At 35.1% G+C, this 25,774-nt stretch overlaps 1 protein-coding gene across 1 annotated transcript in view; it reads right to left on the bottom strand.

The window, feature by feature from the left end:
* PDR2 (phosphate deficiency response 2) overlaps window positions 1-25,774 on the bottom strand; it is a 43,597-nt gene that overhangs the window by 12,051 nt on the left and 5,772 nt on the right. Inside the window, exons 4-14 of the mRNA XM_089806958.1 lie at window positions 24,981-25,189; window positions 22,910-22,982; window positions 22,640-22,812; window positions 22,368-22,539; window positions 12,258-12,362; window positions 11,901-12,011; window positions 11,664-11,750; window positions 11,116-11,298; window positions 10,966-11,016; window positions 10,745-10,870; window positions 10,557-10,636 (exon numbers count right to left, since the gene is read on the bottom strand). Of these exons, the coding sequence (XP_089663084.1) occupies window positions 10,557-10,636; window positions 10,745-10,870; window positions 10,966-11,016; window positions 11,116-11,298; window positions 11,664-11,750; window positions 11,901-12,011; window positions 12,258-12,362; window positions 22,368-22,539; window positions 22,640-22,812; window positions 22,910-22,982; window positions 24,981-25,189 (1,370 nt within the window). The remainder of the gene's footprint in view (window positions 1-10,556; window positions 10,637-10,744; window positions 10,871-10,965; window positions 11,017-11,115; window positions 11,299-11,663; window positions 11,751-11,900; window positions 12,012-12,257; window positions 12,363-22,367; window positions 22,540-22,639; window positions 22,813-22,909; window positions 22,983-24,980; window positions 25,190-25,774) is intronic.

Consider the following 25,774-nt stretch of genomic DNA (forward strand, 5'->3'; position numbering starts at 1 on the left):
ATTTACCATCAATGCCTATACTAGCTAAATCCACCTAGGTGGATAAACTTATAGATTTCTTATCTTCTTGATTCTGTCAGGTATTAACCAAAAGTAATTTAGTATAGTAATGAGAGATATTTTCTAATTGTTTATTGATTTACCATCAATGCCTATACTAGCTAAATCCACCTAGGTGGATAAACTTATAGATTTCTTATCTTCTTGATGGGTTATTAACCAAAAATAACTTAGTATAGTAATGAGAGATATTCTCTTACTTAACTGATTTACCATCGGCGCATATGTTAACTAAAATATCCACCTCAGTGTTGCCTTCTTGGAATATGTGATTTAATTTTATGTTCTCAAAGGAATTTAATAATTCAAGGGTTATTTCCAAAAATGACTGGATTTTCCGGTTTGGAGTTTTGCCTCTCCTTAAAGTGTTAATAATTATTTGAGAGTCTCCTTCAATTCCAGATTGTGAATTCCTAGTGATTTACTGAGTATTAATCCTTCAACTAATGCATGTCCTTGCCATCATGGTCTCTAATAATGCAACCGATACCTACCTCTCCAAGGTTTCCCCTTGAGGCACCATCGAATTTAAGTTTGACCAATCCAATTGTTGGGGACATCCATATGCACTTGGCTCCTTCCATCTTCCTCATTAGGCTGCCTTTTCCATATTGAGCAGGGATTATAAATCCAAACCAATTTTTACGAATGATTCCATCCATGATGGAAAAACAACCCTAGTGATGGTTGAATTTACTTAATCTATTAGTTAACAATAGTAGTGTCTATCTTGTTAACTAAGGACAGAACTGACATTTCTTTATCTTGGAAAATACGATGATTTATTTCTTTGCATAATTCCCAAGTAATAATAGAGGGGGCAATCTTCCAGTAGTTTTGATACAAGCCTTTGCATATAGACCTAGGCCAACTTCTAAGATGCTCAGTGAGATTGTTCTGAAATGCAAATTTCCAATTTAATTTAGCACCAATGTGAAGCTAACACTCATAAGCGTAAGGATAATTGAGGAGAATGTGGTCCACTGTCTCTTCATTTGTTTTGCATAGAATACATCTGGACGGACCTTCAAATCCTCTCTTTTTTTCCATTCAATCATAAGAATCGTCTTCTGCATTGCAGCCCATAAAAAAGTGCCTCCTTTCGAAGCAAATTTTTTGTCCCAACATAGTTCAATTGGGAGATCAAAAATAGATACTTTTGAGAGGATGTTAATAGTTTCTATCCATCTTTAACCTTGTGACTCCCATCCTTCCACCACCAACCTAGAGATGACTCAATGTCTAAAGTAATAGTCATTAAGATTGGTATCTCTAAAATCTTTAAGAGTATTTATTATAACTTGGTCTATACCTAAAAAGATCAAAGAAGTATATCCTGTCCAAGAATCTTCGCAGAGGAAAATAGATTGCCCATCCCCTACATCCCAGGGAAGTTTATCATTAATAATTGGAATACATTTCGAAATAAAATTCCAAATTCTAGAACCTTTCGGGTGGTTAAGGGCCCGGAAAATGTTAATAGGTTCAGCATTAACTACATATTTATTTAAAGGAATGGAAGCCCATTTCCTATTTGGGAACTTGAGCAGATTCTAGATCAGTTTTGCTCCAAGAGACAGATTTTGCCAGGATAAATTCTTGATTCCAAGACCACCATCTTTTAAAAGTTTACAAATATTTTCCCACTTTCTAAAGAGCCTTGCCAAAAAAGAAGTTCCTAAGTTCAGAATTTCATTTGTTCTTGCAAGAGGTATTGAGGAGAAGAACTAACATTTGGTAGGTAGGGATGGCTGTCAGTACAGATTTGATCATTGTGATTCTACCAGCATTGGAAAGCCACCTCCCTTTCCAGCTGTCTACTTTTAGGTGCAATTTTGTAAGAATATCATCCCATAATTTGTTGCATCTTGGATCTTTGTCTAAAGGAATACCTAGATACTTACACAATAATAAGCCCACTTTGAAGCCCAATATGTTGCAAATATCAGTTTGTACTTTAGGATCAGTATTCATAAAGAATCTGATTTATCAGCATTGACCTTTTTGCCCAGATGCTTCCATATAATTACTTAGTAAATATATAATTGTTTAACTTCCTCACTGGTGCTTTCGCTCGGGAGAATGGTATCATCAACAAATTGTTGATGGGTGGCATTCTGAGTATTTTCTGCAATTTGGACTCCTTTGATCAATCCTTCTTTGTGGGCTTTATGAATTGGACAACCTAAAGCTTCAACCATTATAACAAAGAGGAAAGGAGACAAGGGATCGCCTTGTCTGATACCGTTGTTAATACCAAAAAAGCCAATCGGACTCCGTTCACTAAAATGGAGAGTTTGGGGGATGAGATACAGTTGAAAATCATATTAATCCAAGTATTGGAGAAGCCAAAAGCTTCTAGGCATTTGCAAAGGAATCTCCAATCAACCTTATCATATGCTTTTTGAATATCCAGCTTGATCATCATGCATGGGTCCAAATTTGTTTGGGTCGAGTGAATGACATCTTGTGTTATTATTATACCTTCTAGGATGGATCTATTGGGGACGAAACCTATTTGTACCTCTAAAATTATCTTGGGAAGTAACAATTTCAATCTATTAGTGATAATTTTTGAAAAAATCTTATAAATCGGGTTACATAATGTTATAGGTCTAAAATCTCCTATGGTGTCGCACTCGGATTTGTTAGGTATTAGAGTCACAGAGTATTATTAATCTCAGCTAGGAGAGACCCTGCATTCCTAGAAGTTTCTATGGCTTTATGAAGATCCTTTCCTATAACATCTCAGTATTTTTTAAAGAATTTTGGGTTAAAGCCATCTTGGCTAGGAGCTTTGTCTAGGTTCATTTGAAAGATTGTCACTCTAACTTCTTCAAGTGTGATGGTCTTATTTAACATCTTGTTATCTTCTTTTGTTATAAGGTTGGGATTGGAAGATAGCATCTTGGTTTGAGCTACATGATTTGGCTGGTCTCTTTCATTGTAAATTTTAGTGAAGAAGTTAACTATCTCTTCAGTAATTTCCTCTGGATCTTCCAGAATCTAACCTTTTCCGTCTTTTACCTTGGAAATCCTATTAGCTACTCTTCTCACTCTACTGCTGTTATGAAAAAACTTCGTGTTCTTATCACCATTAGAAAGCCAAGACTCTCTAGATTTTTGTTTCCAAAAAATTCCTTCCTTTGTAAGAACCTCTTCTAGATTTGCAAGAATTGTTTTTCTTTTAAGAAACTTTTATTATCCATACCATTTTTAATAATAATGTCATTAAGATCAGCTAGCTTTGTCTCAATAGTTGTTTTTTCTTCAAAGATATTGTTAAAGTGTTCTTTATTCCAGGAGATCAAATTTAGTTTAACGTGTTTTAACTTTGATATAAATCTGAACATATTTTGAACCTTCCATTGAGCATTGTTCCCACCAATCTCTGATTTACTTATAGAAGTCCATATGTTCCAGTCACATTTTTCAATTCTAAATGGATATTTTGATGAGATTTGGGATTCTGATATGCTTAACCTACCTGGGAAATGATCGAAGCCAAAATGTTTAAGAATTTCTACTTCGAAATCATAATTAAAGGAGGATAAATCTCCTTTAAGAAAGAACCTATCTATTTTCTCAGAAATGCTATTGAAAACCTTCATCCTGTTAGTACATGTATATTTGTCATTTTTAGTAGAAATCTCTAATAAGCAGTTAGATCAGATGAGACCCACAGGCTGAAGTCTTTTTGAGTTTGAGAAATAAAGGTGCTACCTCCTCTCTTTTCTAAGGAGTCTAATATAGCATTGAAGTTACCACCTAAAAGAAAAGTTTCATTAGAATCCTTGTTCAGTAAATCATTAAGTTGGTTCTAAACCAAAAACTTATTATAGTGTTAATCGGCCCATACACATTAATTATAGTGAAGGTTAGATTACTAAACACACTGTTAACTTTAGCTAATATTGATCAAATTAACTTTCCTAGGATCCCAAAGTAAAGCTAGACCTCCTAAAGCACTATTGGCTTATACGTGGGTAGAGTTCCAGATGCTAATCTTTTAACTTAATTTACTATATTCTTCTTTATTTAATCTAATTTCTTGGAGCAGAATTAAGTTTGAGTCGAGAGTTTCCAGGCTCCTTTTAAGGAGTATTTGTTTGTTAGGGGCATTTAATCCCCTAACATTCCATGTAGTGATCTTCATCTCGGGGTGGAAAGGACATTCCCTCTTCCAACATGAAACAGATTTGTTATTTTTGATTGATTTCCTGCCATCCCGTCTCTCTTTTATGATTTTATCTTGAAGTATAATTAGTTTACTTTTTTAAAGTATTTTCTACTTCAATTTTGTTTACCTTTCTTCGTTTAAAAGAGGTTTAATTTATTTAGGTTACTTTTAATCAAGTATTTTGAAATCTCTTTAATTTTAAGATTTTCTAGAGTAAAAATATTTCTAAATTAATTTTTCTATAAATCAAAATTTTAATATTTCCATATTACATTCAATTTCCAATGTTATAAACTTTTAAGTTTTTATTAATGCTAACATTTAATATTACAGTTCTTTTCAAACAGCGGTGCTATTTTCATTATACAAAGAGGTGATTTTTTTGGCTAACCTATTGTTGAAGCTTTTGAAATAATGTGTTATATGATTGATCCAAAACAAATAAGGTCATTGCTAATACTAAATTATAATTTGTTCAAGTATTACGAGTCTTCTCACTATTTTGCCTTAAGGTATTATTATTGATTTCAATTATAAGAATTTAATACTATCAATTTATCAAGTACTATACTATCTATTTGCATGCACATATATGCATGTTTTTGTTAAGATGTGTAGGAAGCCCTTTCCATAAGATTAACACTAGAGGGCACTTCAATTGCAACTCGTTCATAGTAAGCTTTTTGGGACCTATGGAGAATACCTCTATCCAAAAATTTCATATACTCTTACTTTTGTTGATGACATTAAACTTGGATCTCATTTCTTCAGAAGGATCAAGTTCTTGAAATTTTCTCGTATCTATTGAAAGGCAATTTGATTTGATATACGTAATTCTCTTAGAATTGATTATGGTAAGGCATAAATCAGAAATTTATTCAATGGTTAATCAAAATAATTTGGTATTAAGTTTGAGCTATCCATTTCCTATACGCATCATCAAAATGGTGCAAGGGAAAGGAAGCATAGCTCTATTGTTGAAGGTTATCTAAATGTCAGTTTATTTTATGATGTAATTCATGAGTTTATGTTTGAAGTATATATTGATTCATATCTAAGGAATGGTTCCAATTATGGGAAATCTACTTGTAGATATTGTTTCTTTGTTGGATCAAGTACAATATTCTTGGAAAACTGAAAAAACAATCTTCTTCACTTGGCTCTACCAAAGTTGAATATAAAACTTCAATCCATGCATCCAAAGAGGCCGTGTGGTTAAGAAGACTACTTAAAGATTTGGGTTTACCTCAAGAAGCTCTTTTACCTTTGTTTTGTGGCAATCAAAGGGTCATTGCCTTGGCAAAGAATCCAATCTTCCATGCAAGGACCATACACATTTCTCTTCAACACTGCTTCATTAGAAAGCAAATAGAAGACAAAGATTTCTCTTTTTGTATTCTACGGGTGAAGGCCAAGATGCATACATTCTAACTGAACATCTTTGTAACAATAAATTTCTCACTCATTGTAAAAATCTTAGTTTGCAACTCATTAAAGGTTTGATGTAAACTCCTGAAGTAAAGCTTGGAGGGGTGTTAGGAATTAAACTTTACTTGATATTTACTTTCCTCGTTTTGTCTCTTTTAGCAATATTCCTAAAAAATCCCTTTACGTTGTTTGTCCTCTTATGAGTTCACACAACTCATTTTCTTTATTTCATATATTTAGAATACTACTTTTACTCATTATAAGGTGACACATTTGACCCACATACGATGCTTGATGGCATTATTAGACTTGGGAGTTAATTTGTAACTCTTCTCTCTCTACTCTATATATTGAGGTGCTCCTCTTTTCTACTATATAAGCATTTCTATGCTCAATCTCTCTCTCCCTCTCTCTATAAGCATGGGGGTTTTCATTGCTTCTCCCCCTTACAAATCTTGTCTCCTCCTTGGATCTTAGTGAAGTTGCTCCTGGTTTTGGCTTTTCATCTTTATGGTAATATTCTACCTTGAAACAAATGCTCTTTCATTAGTTATATTTGATAATTTATGTTTATAAATATATATAAATAAAAGCAAGCAACAAATGAATATTTGAATTTCATATTTATCTGTCTGGAATTCGTAATAATCGGTCATGTGGGAGGAAGGAATGCAAAGAGGGGGAACAATGAAATTCCCACTAAGTATGTCACCTCATGATGGCGATTAAGGACTACATGAGACCAAGGAAGATAAGGTCCCCCTTGGGACCTAGGGTTGAGAGTCATGGGTACCCTACTGCAACTCCCCTACAATCCCCACATGGATCCATTATTGAAGTGAATATGAATGGGATCTTCAATCAAAGGAGGAACTGACATGATGAAAGGCAACGATGTAAAAACCTCACTAGGAAGGGTTGACATGATGTGGTGTACAACCCTCGCAAGGTATGCCACCTCATGATGATGGTTAAGGACCATTGGTAAATACCAAATGAAGCCACAGAGGATAAGGTCTAACTTTTGGGCCTAGGGTAAAGGATACTTGGCACATTTCCCAAACTCACCTTAACTCACCCAAACTGAACAGGTCATGGGCAGAGTGACTCTAGGCAAGTCCTAGGGGCTTGAACTCAAACAAGTATGCGCCAAAACTTGGCAAACTTGCCCACTCATTGACTTGGGGGTGACCTGGCAAGTGCCGATGATGAGATTCGTCCAGCATTGCCATGCATATTTGCAACCCTAGAACGGACTTCATTTCATTGTAATGGCAAGAAAAAATAAGTGTGACTTGAGAAAAAATAAGAGTCCATTTTAGTGCAACCAGCAAGGAGGTAGAGCTAAAAATCTTTTAAAAATCACATTGGGACAACATAATACTTGCATTTGGTTGAAGATTGTAGCTGTGACAAGATAAAAATCCATACCAGCAATTGCAAAGAGCTCTCATCTTGTTGAAGCTTGTAGCTGTCATAGAGATCTTTATCTCTGATTTTTCTGTTGAGAAAATACCTCTATATTGAGTCAATAGCTAGAGAAGATGTTTATGATAATATTTGATATAATGTTATAAGAAAAGACATGTCCTATAAAGAGTCATGTGTTTGAAAACTTAAAAGAGTCTTGTTTTTGGAAATTGAAGAGACCTTCAGTTGTGATATGAAGAGTCTCTCAATTCTATATACATATGTGATTGCTTATGCATTGGATCAAGTGGAAGAATTGTACTTGAACCTTTTATTATCAATAAAAGAGATACTTTCCTGGTATGGTAGGGCTTTTCCCTTCAAGTTGAAGCGTTTCCCAAGATAATTTACTGTGTCGTTTAAGCCTATTTTTTCTACTTTTTCCTTATTGTTGTTTATCATTATTTTTGGGCTAAACATTAACATGGTATCAAACCCAAGTTACATAACAGCATTTAAGGAAGACTCTTTTCTCTAGCTCATGAAATTCTGGTCACAGTGAGATAAATTATTCTCACTGGTGTTTTGGTAGCTCCGAGAGAAATCATTCTTATGATTTATCAATATTGACCCAATCAGTTTCTCAGAGCTTATCTGCCTTGAATTCTTAGAAATACACTCGTTATTATCTGCAATGTTCTTGTTTCTATGTTTTGTAGAAGTGAGGATGTAAAGATGATTTTGTTTCCCCTTTCATTATTTCTTATTGGAAAGTAACCAGCTGTAGTTCATTTAGAGTGTTCGAGCTGCAGCTGTTCCTTTTCATCAAATCTTTCTCCATGAATCTTTAAGTGCACCATGACTATGTGGAGCCATCGTTGTGTCTTTCATCCTTGCATTGATGACATCGGTTTATGCTGTGACGCTATGTGTTATTGCCATCTTTGTAAATAGTCTTCGACATGTCTTAATGTCATCATATATGTGCATCTGAGGACGAACCTTATTTTATATATATTTTGCACCTTTAATATGGTCAAACTTTAATATGGTCTTATTGTGATTATCAAAGTTGTCCCTTCTAAGAGAGAATCCCAGCCATTTTTTATGCATGTTGTTAATGAGTTATTCTCTGTCGGAGAAGTTCGAGGTGAAATCCATTGTTAAAAGTTCTTTGTGAGAGAAGTTCGAAGTGAAATACCTTGCTAATGAGTTATTCTCTGCGAGAGAAGTTTGAGGTGAAATCCCTTGTTCCACCCTCTGCAAGTAGGCATAGTGGAAATGTCTTCTTCTTTGGAAGAAGTCTAAGATGAAGCCCTTGTTCCACCCTCTACAAGTAGGCATGGTGGAAATGCATTCTTCTTTGGGAGAAGTTTGTGGTAAAAGCCCTCATTCCACCCTCTGCAAGTAGGCATAGTGAAGTCATGTGTGCGACTCCATGACTTGAATTTTAAGTGCTTATGAAATGACTATGGTGAATTGTGTTATGCTGAGATAACATGTTTTAATTAGAATGTATGTGATGAGAATTTATCATTGACATCTTTGGTTGCAGCTATGTGTGCCCTAGGCATAGTGGAAGTCATGTGTGTGACTCCATGACTTGAATTTTATGTGCATAGAAGTAACTATGGTGAATTGTGTTATGATGAGATGACATGTTTTAATGAGAATCTATGTGATGAGAATTTATCATTGACATTTTTGGTTGCAGCTATGTGTGCTTGTCATACTAAAGATCTCGCTCTTGCTAAGAGAGAGTGATTTGTTTGTAAAATTGTCTTACTGCAACAGCCTTGACGATTTGAAACCATATTTTTTTCTCAATGCCTACTAATACTCCACCTAAACTTAAGGCTAAGAGACCAAGTCAAAAGAATGAGGCTTGGACGTATATCGTAGATTTTCTTGGTAGGACAAAAGGACAAGCTAAATGTAAATATTGTAAAGAAATTAATCATGGTGGCATCAATAGATTTAAATACCATATTGCCAGGATATGTGGCCAACATATTGAGCCTTATAAAGAAGCATCTCTCAAGGTTGTTCATGCATGTTATGTGGCAATAGAAACATATGAACCATTAGAAGAAACAAAGAAGAGGCAAATTGGCAAGCATTGGTTACTATTCAACTGCATCTGTAGGTTGTATTGGAAAGGATTCTTTCGTGCCTCCATTTTGTTCTAGTGCTTTTGCTAGTGGTAATGCTTCTTCTGCTATTAGTGGCATTGTTAGCTTTGGTCCTAGAGTTTTGAAAATTTAGGTTGGAGAATTATTTTGTCCCCTATCATCGATCCACTCAGATTCTGGATTGATCTCCTCTAATGTGACCAAGTTGGAGTCACTGCCCATAATCTGTTTGGATCTAAGACGAAGGATAGGGCACAATCAGTCACAGACTCGTGCACAAGCACACATGATGTTGGTCAAAGTGGCATCTCATAGGCATAGACTATGGTTGTTCATTTATCGAGGACCTACCTTAGACGTCTTTGCAGAAGGTTTCTAGACTTGTTTCTGTTTTGATGTAGGTTTGGAACATTTGATGTCATGAATTTCATATTCCATGAGTGTTTTATACACTTAAAATATGTATAATATTATATATCTAAATTTATGTGACCAATGTAGACTTAGCTTCTACTTTAATAATGTTATTGTATCTTTATGCATTACTCAATAAAGGGTGCATTACACAAGTTCGAAATCCTTAAAAATCTCTAAGTTTTTTGGGGTTTTTTTTCACTTTGCCTAGTCTTTTAGCCGACATCCAATTATTGAGTCAGGTCAGCCTTTGCCAAGTCCACACCAAGGCCGACTCTGGAAACTTCAATACTTGGGGCACCTCAACATGTCATCCAACATCACCCTTATTATGGTTGAGCTAACATGCAATCATGGGGATTTCCAAAGCAAGCTTATCTCATTCTACTTCTTGTATAAGAATTCCATCTCTAACTACATTTGCTTCTTGTTTCAATTTGGATGTATGAATTTAGGGCCAAAGTATAAGATGCTACTAAACGGGAAAATTACATAAACATTGTGCTTCCTAGCTTTTTTGATTTGCATGTTCATATTCCCTACAATGAAGATGCAGAGAATTGCCTCTCAAACTGAAAAGAAATCCATTTTTTTAATCTATTAGGTTTTTCTCAAAAGTTGGACATTTAATATAGGACATACTGATCAACAATAATGGGACATGCTAGACTCAAATTTTACATAGGGAACTGTTAGGGGTGCTTTCAGATGGTTTGTATAAGTGTATAAACAAGAATGAATTACTAATTGACCAGACACAGGGAATGGACATCTGTTTGTGGCACATGGTTGAAAGATTTGACGAAAGAAAAGAATATTGTTGGATTTGACAAGTCACAAAAGTAAATGAACATGACAGTATGAACAGTTGGGAGAAAAAACTGTCCCTATAAGTCAAGAATAAATACAGAATCAACACATTTTTTACTTACTTCCTAGGCATGGCTTTCTCATCAGATGTATATATCCAATCAATTCCTTTTAGTGCTGCCTTTTCTAGAGGGTCACCAACCTACAATAGCGTCACATTAGTTAAACTTTGCTATAGCCAAAATTCAAAAAACAGTTTGATCAGCATGTTTACATTAAAATGATGCGTTTCAAATGATGTTCAGCATACCAATTTGTTATCAACAAACACAAGAGCATGGCAAGCAGCTAAAACTTCCAGAGTGCGCACAGGCACTTTACTGGTGTCTGTTTCTAAATTCTGACTGTCATCCAGACCAACAAAACCTCGAAATTCCTGAGCAGAAACTCACATTATAATAACGTGCCAAAACAGATGGAAGCAGCATATCAACATCACCGTAGACAACAAAATCCAGAAAAGAGCAATACCATGTCATCCGTTGTAAGAGTACCAGTCTTGTCAAAGCAACATATATCAACCTGCATCAAAAAATCAACAAGTACAAAAAGGTGTTATATTTATAACTGTTGATTAATACTAAGGTAGGTACTAACAATTGTGATCATAGAACCACTAACCTTCCCAGCAAAAGGAATACGGAATGGCTCAGTGCAAAATATGCCACGTCTTGCCAATGCAATTAAAGAGGTGTTAACTGCAATTGACAGTTCCATCGGCAACTCTGGGGGGATCACGGAAGTAATGATCAAAGAGCAACTTAAAAATAACTTGTACTTGCTCCGTGTAGGATCCTCTAGGCCCTATTCAATTAAAAGAGAACTCAATGACTAAATGGAAATCTTTGCCCAGAGTCATACTTAACATCATGTTCCAAATAACATCTACAAGCTATCTTTGATGCATCTCAGAATAAAATAACTATTCATGGGAATTTGAAGAGACATAATACAACTAGGTAAAACACAGATGAAGAATTAACCATATAAAAGTATGGACACCCCACTCTGCTTTGTTATTGAACTATGTGATCAATGAATCGATCAGCTTGATTACATTCACCTGTCTTGATGAAAGGTGGAATAGAGAATATCTGCAATCCAACTAGTGGATGACTAGGAAAGCACAACTTCTCTCATCAAAAGAGGTAGATATGAAGCATAATTACCTTCTTCAGAACATAGCCAGCAGCAATGAGTGCAAAGACTACCAGGAATAGAATGAACAGACCACTCTCCCAACTGTTTGCAGTAACCTGACAATACAATTATGTGATTTCAGTTCTGTTGGATAAAAAAGCTAAAAATTTCCTTGTCTTAAAAGTACAAATATATATTATACAATTTTCATGAAATGCAAAGAAATGGACACTGGAAACTAAATCCAGAAACTATACTTTACGGACCCTTTCAGTAGAAAAAAGGATAGTACGCATAAGCTTTCCCTGGCTTGTCTCAAACCCAGTGCGGAGAATTATAGCCAGGCACCCTCCATCTGGTGTTTTAAGATGTGATGACTGTAGAGAAACAGATTCAACAAGTTGCAAAAAACCGTTAAACTTTTACAGAAATGCACTGAAATTGTGAAAAATGCAATAAAACTGACCTCTACAGAAGTAACACTGATAAGCAAATTGAAGCACAAAATAAAATACAAACACGTCACAAAGAACAAACAGCTGATACTGATCCAATTTCAAAAAAAAAAATTTGAGCAGATAATACCAGTTTGCCAAAACAATTGTCTACATGACATACACTACCTTATCTGATGTGTGCTGCAATATTTTTGTGCCACCAAAAAGAATATGACCTTTGTCTCGCCTTGCCGATAGTTTTTCCCCCAGCTCCCTCCCCTGGATAGAAACCTGAAAAGGTACCATAGCTCATTTCAACTTCAATATACCAGAAATTCTAGCATTGAGAAAGCCAAAAAGTATAGATCACAGGCAATGTTGTTATTCTACATTGAATGAAAATAATAACAATCTAAGCATTGAGAAATAGCTAGCTAAACACTTACTTTTCTGTGTTTAAGTTCCAGCAATTTTTGCCATATAAAAAAAAAACTCATCTTCAGTCGTGCACTTTACCAATAAAAATGGAGTCATGTCATATGTTATATTAAAATAAAATCAATATGTCATGGATCTTTGGTATCTGTAAAGGTTTTATCATATTATAAAAGTTCCAGGGATTGATTAATCATTATGGAACCCAACGCTTATGCTAAAAACAACAGAGGAACAAAAATACAAGACTAAAACCCCTATGAACAGATCCCAAAGGAGTGGAACATGCATCAAATGGAATTAAAAAAAGTGCAAACCATATTCAACCAAAAAAAGCCAAACAAATATCAACATTTCCTATACTTCTAAATGGTTGCCCAACGGTTTGTCAAGAATATTTCCCAAACAGTACGTCAAGAATATTCGCCATGAAACCCCATTGTTCTGCTGTAATCAACCCTGCAAAAGGACCCGACACCTCAAAAGACATGCTAAGAATATCAAAAAAACCAAAATCTGCCACAAATGAGGTTTCAGAAGAGACTGCAACAGGAGCCAACATGAGGCACTTCCACAACAGTAGATAGATGTGCTGAATTAGAAGTAAGCCATCCTGCAAAGGAAGAATACACCATATCTCATAAGAGTGGTGGGGAACATCTCACAAAAGGAACCTCCCTGACATCAGGAGGAGCTACCATGGCTCCACAAGGAAGAGAAGGAGCTGATGCATCAGTAGAAGAGGGGATCTAAGGATCATCCTTCACAACCCCTAAATTCTTCAAGTAAGAGAACTGTGTACTCTTCCACCATAAAGTCTTACTAGCAACCTCAGGTCTGCCTTCGGTCGGCTCTTCAGACAATCAACCACCAAAAGTCCTACCTAAAAACAAAGATGGCACTGGAGAGCTACGTTTTTTATAATCCATCTATTGCATTAGAATGGAATCCTCAGCTTGTAGCCAGATTTCTTACATAAAACATTTTGCACGAGCAATGTCTACCTTAATCCAATCATGGATAGCATAAGAGCACTTGTCTCCACTGAAAGAGTTTACAAGCTACACAAGGTATTACCCAACCCAAACATGGAGGAGATAAGGTGGCCTCACCCACACCGGAAGGACCAAGAAGGGTCTAGAGAGAAAACTAAAAGCCAAGTACCAAAGCTTAACAAGCATAATAGACTTCCCCAAAAAGCAATGACCTTGCAACAGAATAAAACCCATATCCTCAATTGAATGACTGTCGTCACTTGAAGCAGAAAAATGAACAAAAATACCCTTTGCACGGAAAAAATTGAGCCCTCCATCCATTCAAAACATGAAAACTGGGCCAATAAACTTCAAAGTCGATAATTAAACGCTTTTCTGACATGGTTAACATCTTATTGTAATAAATCCTTTCCTAATGCCAGTACAAGACCATTGCCTAGAAGCAATAGACGTATTAGACAAACAATTGGTAAATTATTGTATAATCTATTAGCTAAGAACAAAATGTTCTCATAGAGTTTACAAGAGAGATGTTTCTAAAAAGAAACATACAAAAAATACAAAGGGTCTATTATACAAGATATTTACAGTATCCAGACGTGACCATTAAATATAGAAATAATTAACATAAGAGATATTATTTTAATACCCTCCCTTAATGGTCACCCTATCAACAACACCAAGCTGCCCTTAGAATTTGACAAACTTCTTTGGAAGTAGAGACTTGGTGAGAATATCAGCAGCCTGGTCTGCCACAGGAACAAACTGCAAATCCATGGACCCATATTCAACCAGCTGATAGATAAAATGACAATGCATGTCAATATGCTTAGTACGCTCATGTTAGACTAGAATTTTGGCAAGTTTGAGGACCCCATCATTGTTGCAAAAGAGGTATGAAGAGCATGCCTGAGACATATTCCCCGATATTCAACTTCCATTGGGGAAAGAGAGATGGTTTTCTGTGTCTTACTTGTCCGAGTGATAGCACTTGTGCCCAAACTAAAGACATACCCAGAAGTAGGCTTTTTGTCATCAACAGAGCATGCCCACCCAAGTCTCTATAACCCATGAGTCAGGGATCTTTGGCTCATCCATAAAAAATAACCAAAATCTGGAGTGCCCTTGACGTAGCACACAATGCGCTTTACTGCAGCCCAATGATCTGAAGTAGGAATTCGCATGATGCAAGATATGCAACTTGCTACAAAGTTGACATCAAATCTAGTGGTAGATAGATCAAACTGCCCACTAGTTGTCTAAATGTGAATTCATTCTCACCAGGAGAACCAGAATTGGCTGTAAACTTTAGACCAAGCTCCATAGGTGTAGATGCGGGTTTGCAATATTGCATTCAGAATTTGTCCAACAGAGCCTGTGCATACTTAGATTGAGAGATGAAGACGCCATGTGATTGGTGCCCAACATCAAAATCTATGCAGTAATGTAGATTCATTCTCACCAAGAGAACCAAAATTAGCCTATTTAATTCCCTGAATCAAAGATTTGGAACTGCTAGTGATAATCAAATCATCAAAATATATAACTAGAATGATGATATCACTATCAGTAGTGCTCCATTGGAAACCCTGATCTTTGAGGTACTTATTAATTTTCATGTATCATGTTCGAGGAGCCTATCTAAGGCCATAGAGTGCTTTCACCAATTTGAGTACCTAATGTTCTTTATCGGCAACCTTGAATCCATCAGATTGCATCATGTACACCTCTCCCAGTAAATCACCATTGAAGAAGGCACTTTTGACGTCCATTTGATGGATCTTCCAATCACACTGGGTTGCGATGGCTAGGACTATTCTTATGGCGCTCATCTCTGTTTAAGAAGCAAAGGTCTCATAATCAATCCCTTCAAGCTGAGAGAAACCTTTGGCAAGGAGATGAGTCTTGTGCTTGTCTAAAGTACCATCCACCTTGTGTTTGACTTTGTATACTCATTTGCATCTGATAAGTTTCCTTCCCAAAGGAAGATTTGAGTGAACCCAAGTGTTATTTCTCAACAAATTACGACGCTCAATTTTCATAGCTTTTCCCACTCACTTACCCTGTTTGCCTTTGTGTATGGTTGAGGTTCATACACATTGTGAATGTTACCATTAGAGCAAAACTTACAGAGTTAGAAGGTTTGCTCTTTTTCTAAGCATTTCTACTCTCAATGAGCTCATCACCATGAAGATCACCAACCATCTTAGCCCACCATTTAGGCCGGAGAAAAGTGCCAACATCAAAGCAAGACGTGTAATGAGATCATCATCATCAAACAGAAGATCATATGAACCCTAAGGAAATCAAGTGGGCTTTCGTTCAATGTCTAAGATCCTTCTAGTGCATCAGCAGTTTAGATAGGGCCCATAGAGGAGTTTTTGGATGTGTACATGGTGCTAAGTACATATGGTTTTACCTTTGACTCTCATCTGCACAATCATTTTTCAGGTGCACAGTTCAATTGCACGTGTCAAAAACTGTGGATGGCATCTCACTTTGCGCAGTTCAAGGAAGCAAGCTTTGCCAACTTTCTAAGTTGCTTCTCTATGAGATATATACTCCTACGACATCTACAATCAGCTACATTTCAGATTGGCAGGTTGTGTCATTTAGATTGGTTATGAAGCTACAGGAGCTAGTTGGCGATCACAACAAAATTACACGATTCTACAGTAGGGATTTGGGTGGACTGATGTGTTATTTGTTTCTGACAATTCTTGGGGACGAGCAATCTTAGGAAGGGCGAATTGTGATGTCCCCATTTTTCCCAGCATCAGAGTTTGATGAATTAGCCTATTATTGTGATCCTCGTAGGCTAATTATTGTGGATAGAGGGTCTTTTGAGGTAGAGGCTTGGCTATGGGAGGGCCTTGTCTTCTTCACAATTTAGTATGTTCTAGTTTGGTCTTCATTTGGCTCAGATTGGACTTTGTTTAGGCTTCATTTCATGCACCTACTATTTATGGCAAGTTTAGAGATGATTGAGAGGGACCCTTTCTATATTAGGAAAAGTGCATTTGGTCACAAGGGGAAATAATAGGTGTGACTCTTGTTTCAGATGACATATTTAAAGGATAAGTATTTTGGGAGTTATTATTATTTTAATGGCCAAATTATTATTAGATTATTAAACGAGAGCTTCTAATTGAAAGGTGTATTGATAAAGGCTCTTTAATGAAAAGTGTGAAGAAGAAGCCAAGTTGCATTATAAAAGGGAATTCATGGAGAAAAAAGAATTCATTCTTGTTGAATGCTTTTTAATTACTTTGTGAAGTTTCTTGAGGGTTTGATCATGGTTTTGTTTGAGGACTGATTCCTCCAAAACTGTTTTGCACTTTAAGCCATTGAAACACAGTGAATTGTGCCTGATTTTCTAAGGTTGAATTGCATAATTGAAGTCTGTAATATTGGTTTTGTTGTATACCAAGATTAGTTCTTCATTTGCAGTGAATAGTTCTACTGAATTGGGTGTTTGGAATTTTCAGCCTTCCATATCGTGGCCACTGTGACTAGAAGGTGGCTGGTATTGTGATTGGGCACCTAAAACCCCAATTGTTTTCCTATTTATTGGACGCCAAGAGGGGTGTTTAGGTGTGTTCCATTCTCACGTCACTGGGTGTCAGTGTTTCTTGCTGCCATGGAAGTATTACAGCTGTCATGGCATTCTTTCTAGCAGCCACAAACTGTTTGAGGAGATTGGCATTACCTTGTTGGGCAGCGTCTAACATTTACATATCTGCAATCTGCAGTAAGGTGGGAAGAATGGACAGTTGTTCATGGTCATTATCATTGGTCTGCTGCAAATTGATCTATACGACAGTTATGTATAGGTTTTCTAATTCAATTGTGATATCCACAGAGATGATACAATGAATTGCAGCATTCAAATGTGATAATTGGCATTGTTTACTTCAGCATTTTAGTGTTCATTGTAAACAGTTGGTATTGGAAAGAGGAGTTATAAGGTTGCACCACAACTGTTTGATAAAATACCAAGTTGTAGTTATATGTTTCAGTTATTAGCTAAGTAATAAGATACGCCGAATTTTATCCACGAAGTTCGAATTTCAGCAAATTTTGTCCTTTCCGAACTTCATCCGACTTTTACGATATTTATTAGAATATTGGTAGTTAAAGTAACATTATTTTATTTTAAAATAAAATTGCTTTATTTAGTTTAATTATTTAGTAGTGTCAAACTAATTTGACATTTTTGTGGATATATTACTCATATTTAAAAATCAATAAATCTAAATAAGTGAAATTTAAAGTTGAATCTTTTTCCAAATTTTTACCCTTGCCGAATTTCATCTGACTTTTATGCTCAACAAACTCGAATTCGAATTCAAACCTTGTGACTTTGGTTATTAGAATGCATGTCAAGTGTTTGTAGAAATGTCTACTCCTGTAGATACACATTTTGAATGTAGCAAGAATATGTATTGCACTTGAATGGTCAAAAAAAGATTGCATCTAAACTTCAGTTCTTTGCTTGGATATCTAATAACCATTTGCGAGTATCTAAACTAAATTTGAAACCATTAGAAGCAAGCAAAAGCAATCTGAAAATCAAGGACAGCAAGATTAAGGTTTCATGCAAAGTATTTGACAAAATGTCAAACATCCAAAAGTGAGGTAATTTGATGTTTGTGGAGTTCGAATCGGTTGGGGTTTCATACAACTTGTCTGAAGGCGGAGGATTGTGCGAAAAGCATGACTTGAGGCATGCATAGACGTTGCGCGCTTAGATACCGGTGTGCTCACATTTGCCCCGGATGCTGGTGCTGATGTCCACAGATGCGTGGAAGCACCTGGATTCTGCACCAATGCTCTCTCAGGATCCAAATGCTCTCCCCTCATTTCAGAACACAAGTCATTCCTAACATACTATTTTACTGAGATCCAAATGCTTTCAATTTGCAGAATACAAGTCATTCCTTTAATACTATTTACTGGGTGTTTCTAGATGCTAACGCATGAGCCCAAATTGAAATTTAACATTGGAAACTGCATTGTTTGTAAATGTCCGAGTTCCTAGATAACTCTGCAGTGCTCAGACTCACAAAATCCAGCAGTTCAGTTTAAATTTTAGAAATTATAACAAGTCACTGAGGAGGACACATGTATTGCTACGCTAAAGCTTGCAGATAAATACCAGCAAGCAAGCTTAAAAAAATTAATCTGAGTATGATAACTGAGATAGTTATCTGAACAAGCACTGCAAGTGCAGCTGATTCCTAGAAATTATGTTTTAATCACACAAAATTATAGTGTGTGTGTATATATATATATATAGACACATCCAAACACATCCAAATCTCTAAAACAATAATTGCGCATCCAAGCACAAAAACAAGCAACAAAAAGCCCTAGATGGGTTTTGAAAAAAAACTACAAAAAAATCATGAAAAATTAGAAAAATTAAAAAAATCGAAAAAATTGCCTACGGCTTTGATACCATACTAGACAAATAATTGGTAAAATAATTCGACAGTTTATTAACTAAGAACAAAAAGTTCTACAAAAAAAACATGAAAAATTAGAAAAAATAAAAAAATTGCCTACGGCTTTAATACCATACTAGACAAACAATTGGTAAAATATTTTGACAGTTTATTAACTAAGAACAAAAAGTTCTTGTAGAGTTTACAAATAATAGAAAGAATCTATAATACAAGATATTTGCAATATCTAGAAATGACCATCAAATATAGAAATAATCTAAATTAGAAGATATCATTCTAATACGACGTCATCCTAAGACCATTGCCTCCAAGCATGCCCCAACATCGACAAATAATGCCTTACCATAATTCTACCGAATAGGATCCTAACCCCCCAGCACTGCCAACCTCATAGCCTGGAGACTCTTGCTGAGAGTGATAGGGACCACAAAAATTGTCCCACCATCAACTGAAGAGCCTCAAAGACCTGCCACAGGAGATGATTAGGACAAAAAGTGCATTGTTGGTTCCTATTCTTCCCAAACAACTTCAATATTATAATATTTGTTTTATTATTAATATTCAGTTAGAACTAATTAAGCATAATAAATGTATCTGCTATATCTATCATAAAAAAAAAAAGTCTGCTATTATAATATTACAGTAATTATTTATTATAGCATTATAATAATTATAAGAGATAACTAATGTAGTTATTAAATTATAAAACATAACTGTTACTAATAAATTAAATTAAATTAAAATAATAATAATAACTGTGTTCAAAGATTTATTCATGATTTAACCCTTCTCTTCCAAGCTATAAGAAGATATTTCTTTAGAAACAATGCCAAAGAATACAACACTATAACAGTATGGGAAAGTATGCAAGAATCAACCTCCACTTGTAGCAGAAACTAACAGAGAGGCCAGTTTCCTAGCAAATTATGCCATTGACAAGAAGAATGAATGCTTAAGCTATAATGTAGCTCAGAGATTGGAATCATTTGGTTTCAAGTTTAAATTAGAATCATATAAACGAATGATTCGTTGAAGTGCACTAATGATCACAAATCAATGGAAATTCCTATAATCCCACGTGCATTAATGGGAAAGGCATCTCACATTTATGATGGTGATCACTTCATGCAAATGAAATGGGGTGTTGTTGTAGTACCATGTTATAAGTTAGAACAAAGAAATCAATTAAGGATGTAACTGTTGGCATAACTGATCTAGTTGATGAGGAAGTCAAGTTGTTGATGATGAAGAAAGGCTTAGTTACCGGATTCGTGCCCCAGAGGCTGGATCCGGATCTGGATCTGTGGCTGGATTTGTCCGGTTTTTTATTATTTAAAAAAAAAAATGAGTTTTTTCTGATTATTTTCTTATAATCATTATGGACTTGATCCATAGATTCATACTATGAAATGATTTAGAATCATAGATTCATACTTTGAAATGTTTAGTTTTAGAATTATGTATATTTCTCTCATTTTTATTTTTTTTGTGTGTATATATACACGAATCCTCCACAAATCATAGTTGGGAGAAAAAATCACCAATCCACAGATCCGATTCACATGCCCAAATCCGATTCGTTTCAGGTAACTAAGAAGAAAGGTTAAAACACGATTATCAGTTATAATTGCTTGTCATTAATGTCAAACTAGTTGGCATATTGTTTTGACTAGTTACCATATCTTTCAGAAGGGAATTATTGTTAATGTAGGAAGATATTTAGTGATGTAAAAGGTTATGTCGATAAGGATCTTATCGGGTAACAGTTGGACCAAACAGTGGTAGACAGTTGAATGATTTGATTGATTATCAGGAATATGGAAAGGAACTAATGGATAATATTCAAGGGAATAATAATCAGGATGTGAGTAAAGGAGAAGGTAATATGATTAACTGAATAACAGTTTATAACAGGCAATACTTATCGGTAAACTAGAAACAGAATCTTATTGAATGAAGGATGATTTATCAGAGACAATGAAAGTTTATAGGTAAATAAAGATCAGATCATGAAGTTTTGAGATGTAATTGTAAAAAGGAAGTTGGACAACTCAAGCATATTTCAAGGAACATGGTGATGACACGACGATCAAAATAATATGGTTGAGGAGGATTTTTCAAGAAGTTTGGACAAGGTCAAAATGGTTTATGGAAATGGTGAAACGTAACGACTATGGAATTATGAGATTATGATCGTTGGATCTAGGTTTAGGGTTCTGAAGATTAAGATTATTTACTTAAGGATAAGAGAAAAAGAAGTTTTGGTATCGCAGTAATGTGACAAAGAGAAGGAGAGTGTGGTGAAGTTTATTGTAAAAGGATATCAATGATACAGAGGAACCAATCGGTGAAGGATAGTTGCAATCACAGAAGATACAGATTAGAACATAGAATTGAAATGGTATGTTATTGTGTTGAGGAACTTTAAAGGATCTGATATAGTAGACTTAGTGCGAACTACAGATCATTTGTTAGCTATTACTCTCTAGCCATTGTGACAGTAAATCCTAACAGGTCTATTGTGAATCCTTAAACAAGGTGGCATTCTCAAAAAAGTGTCTAAAATCTTCTAGCAAGGCTACTCCTAACAGGGTATAAGACTTTAACAAGTCTCTAGGGAAACCCCTTAACCGTGTAAGCATTTAACCAGGTGTAATCCAGAAATGTAGAACTATTTGTGGGCACCAATTTCACACTGCGGTTTTCACCCTAATCGGGTTTCCACGAGATTAATTTTGGTATTATTGTTGTGTGAATATTTTCATCATATTGCATGAATGTCTAATATTCTAGTAACCAATTATAATCAGTAAATATACTAAAGAGGTTTTGGAACTGTGATTTAATGTTACTTCTAATACAATTCTCAAATTTTCATATCTAATATTTCAACTACTCCATTATACTTGGACTACAAATTTCGGTCCATAGCCCACCCATCTCCAAATACCTTCCCTGCATCTAGCCAACCCCCCAGTCTGAAACTTCATGCAACACTACTAACAGCAGACAGCACTGGACTATATTATTAGTTAGGCAAAAAAAACTAGTTATCAATAATACAATATCCCACAGTCTAGTATAGTCTATCTGTGGTTTGAGTACTTCTGCACCTCACAAATCAATAACTTCAATAATAGAATCCAAAAGAATGGTTATTTCAAAACATCATATCATAATTGAAGAAAATTATTGCAGTACACATGAATGTACACATGCAATTTTAAGGTTTGACAGTTCATCTATTATGTTATTTTCATGTTGTACTTTCTCTTCTTTTTACAGAAATAATTGTTTACTTGTGAAGAAGTTAGTTGTTAAAGAAGTTCCCAAAACAAACACTATCATGTAAGACTAAGAATTTTCAAATCTATACTCAGAAGAAAGAAGCAAAGCACCTTCCATTGGGGGGTGGACTCCCCGGTCAGAATTGCCTCATTGGTGATCACACTTCCAGACAGCAACAACATGTCAGCCGGAATGGTTCTATCTTCTCCATTTTGCCCTGCCAAACGACCAATGGATACAACATCTCCTGGTAGAAGATTCATTCCACTTAGTTTCACCCATCTGCACACATACATTCCCACAGAAATTCATCATTAGTCTCAAAAAGTGTGAAATGAATGAAAACAAGCAAACCATATCTAACAGGATAGGATAATCCTACTTTCCACCACGATGCACCATTAATGTCTGATTATCAACTCGAACTCGGCGAAGCTCTGTCAATGTTTTCAGACGACTTTTCGCCATTGTAGACTCAAATAAGAAGAGCATAAAAAGGGTGAATAAGCTGTAGTACCAATATTCGTCGAGACACCAAAGGCATACACAAAATACCTGTAATTGATACATACACAAGTGTATGAGAAGAAAACATTCTAGCAGTCTTCTTTTTAAATTGGTAACAATCCATAAACCAAATTATAATTAAAACCTGGAACACAAAGAATGGTTCCATGCAGTGCTCCTTCATCAACTTCTGGAAAGTAGGCTGTGGAAACTCAAATCTGAAATAGGATAACTCAGAATTAACACCTATACGATGTATACATGAAATGTGGAAAATTATATTTATACAAGGAAGTCCTTCGATGTAATAAACGCCAATAGGAATAATACTTGTAATTCAACTTAAATTGTAAATGTTAGTGCCATCTGGCCTAATGTCTTTGCACAATACACAGGTCACATGAAATTAATACTGTAGACACGAAATAATCATCAAGAAGCTAGTTTCTAAAATAAGATCATTTGAACAAAAATTCATGCCTCCTTTCTTGTTTCAAAAGAATAATAAACTATTTATCCAGTATACCAAAAGCAAGAAAGGGTAGATGAAGAGGTGGTGGCAGCGGAAGTCATATTTACCAATTTGTTCGTTTTTATTTGAATTTAATGTTGTCACTATCTGTTTTACATTTAGATTACAGCAGCAATGTTTATTAGTAGAGGTTTCATAACAATATATATAATATATATGTCTCGATGATCAACTATTTATGATTCCAAAGGGAGTTTTTTGTTCAGTAATTTGTTATTTCTAGAGATCAGGACTGATAATGAATCTGAGCAAGAAGCTTTTGTAGCAGATGTTGCAGTGGTGTCTCAAAGTATTAAAAATCAGCTTGTGGAAGGGGATCCATCGTAAAGTCCTAAACAGAAACTTACTCATTATGTGGGCTAGACATTAAGTATTGGTGAATCTTTTCAAACTTTAAGATTACTGCACTGTAGGATATTTTTGAGCCAAGCGGTAGACTATTTAACAAATGCTTAAGTGAACCAAAAGGCAATTTCATAAGCACATTGCTTCCATTTTGGTGAACAGATTGTTTTATCTCAAGGCTGGTGAAGGAACTGCAGATGCTACTTTCTTGTGACCATTGACAATATATATATATATATATATATATATATATATAAGAGAGAGAGAGAGAGAGAGAGAGAGAGAGACCAAAAAAGAGAAGTAAACACAAATATGAAAATTTTATATTTGATTATTATTATTCCTTATGGAGCAATTACTACAGTTCAACTAACCTAGGGATGAAACTGCTTTAGGCCTGGAACTGGAGGATGAAACCCACTATTCCTATTGCTGATCTCACACAGAATCAACATTGTGCAAAACTGAATTTGAATTAAAATAACTTTAAAAACATTGGCAGATTGTGATCCCCTAAGGTGAAGTATCAGGCAGTGCTAAAGGCATTTTGAAATAAAATTGCTGCAGAATAAGAAAGACTGATTAATGAGCTGGCGGAAATAGACAACTTGATCATTCAAAACCATTTTCTGAATTCAAATCTAATTTACAAAATTTATTATTAGCAGCAATATCTGAATCATATGGATTTCATATTTAATATTGAGAGCTAGATCATGTTGTTTAAAAGAAAAGAAGGAAAAGTTAAAAAGGAACAACATGGAGCTTTTGAATTTTGCAGGAGACAAAAAATGGTAGTGTCTGTTTTATTTTCATTGACTATGGGAAAGATCATTGTGGCCAGTTTCCTAATGGTTGTCAAGGCTGGAATATTTGGGTGGTGGGAGTGATTTATAATGACAGGAATCCAGGATCTTTACTTGGTTGGTGATTAGGAAGATGGAGCCTCAATAATGTGCAAATTTTTCAAGCTTTAATATATGGGAGCAACCCACATGGTTGTAGCTTACAGATCAAACAAAAAATATACAAAACTTTGATGTTTTAACACAGCAATATAATAAAGCATTTCTCAGTTCAAAATTGTTTTTATATTGAAAAGCATGCTACAATTATAAGCATAGGCACGTTTCTATTTCCCAAACAAGCATATACTATTAAGATCTTAAAATTAAATTTCTTTATTATTATGCTAGAATGAAGAACATAAAACAATACCTTATCTCTCAATATAATAAACTAATAATGAGTTTTGACTATAAATATTGAATTTGCATAACAGTTCCCAATATTTGCTTAGACAAGAATTAAAAATATAACTGAAAGATTGGTAGCATACACATTTCGGCCCCATTTCTCCATGGCTGCATTGACTTTTGCTTCTGATCCATATCCAGTATTCCTGATATAAAATCCAATTGTTTCTTTTGACGGATATGGCAGTTTGCAAAAACACTGTTTTTCTTCTGAAAAAATGAACCGCTGTTTTCGAAATTCAAAGGAAAACTCTTCAACATCTGTTGTCAAGGATGAAGATGCTCCTGCCAGCTGTTAAATTGTCAGTACTTCCAGCCTATAATTTATTTTCTTATCCACATTCCATGTGCAAACTCTTTCAAAGCATCAAAAATGCACTAAAAGACATCATTTTTATTTCCTAACACAAAAATTATATTAACTTCTGTTAAAAAAATAATTTAACTGCAATATAGATTTCCCTCAATTACCTTATTGACAGTGCACAATGATAGTGCACCTATAAATATGAAAAGATAGTGCATAGCAAAGATGCCCTCAGAGGACTAGAGATAGAGCTCATCTTTTATGCCAATGTACTGATTTAGAAAGATAAAAGAAAGAAGTTTATAGAGTAAAATAGAATTCAATGCAAACACACAACATTGTAGAAAATCCAATACAAAAACAAAGAACTATACGGAAACAGTGTAAGAGAATATGCAAAGGGAGATGGAAAACACAAAGCACCTTGTTTATATTACAAACAAAATGCCATGTAATCCCAAGAATGATATAACATTGGATGTAGTAGTGGGAAGGTTAACAACAATTGAGTTAGTTAACTATGACAATTATGTTCCTAACACTAACAACCTTGAGTCTGCATTTTGCATA

This window comes from Cupressus sempervirens, chromosome 10 (assembly GCF_028749045.1).
Source record: "Cupressus sempervirens isolate cs-2001-9-10 chromosome 10, ASM2874904v1, whole genome shotgun sequence".
NCBI classification, from domain to species: domain Eukaryota; kingdom Viridiplantae; phylum Streptophyta; class Pinopsida; order Cupressales; family Cupressaceae; genus Cupressus; species Cupressus sempervirens.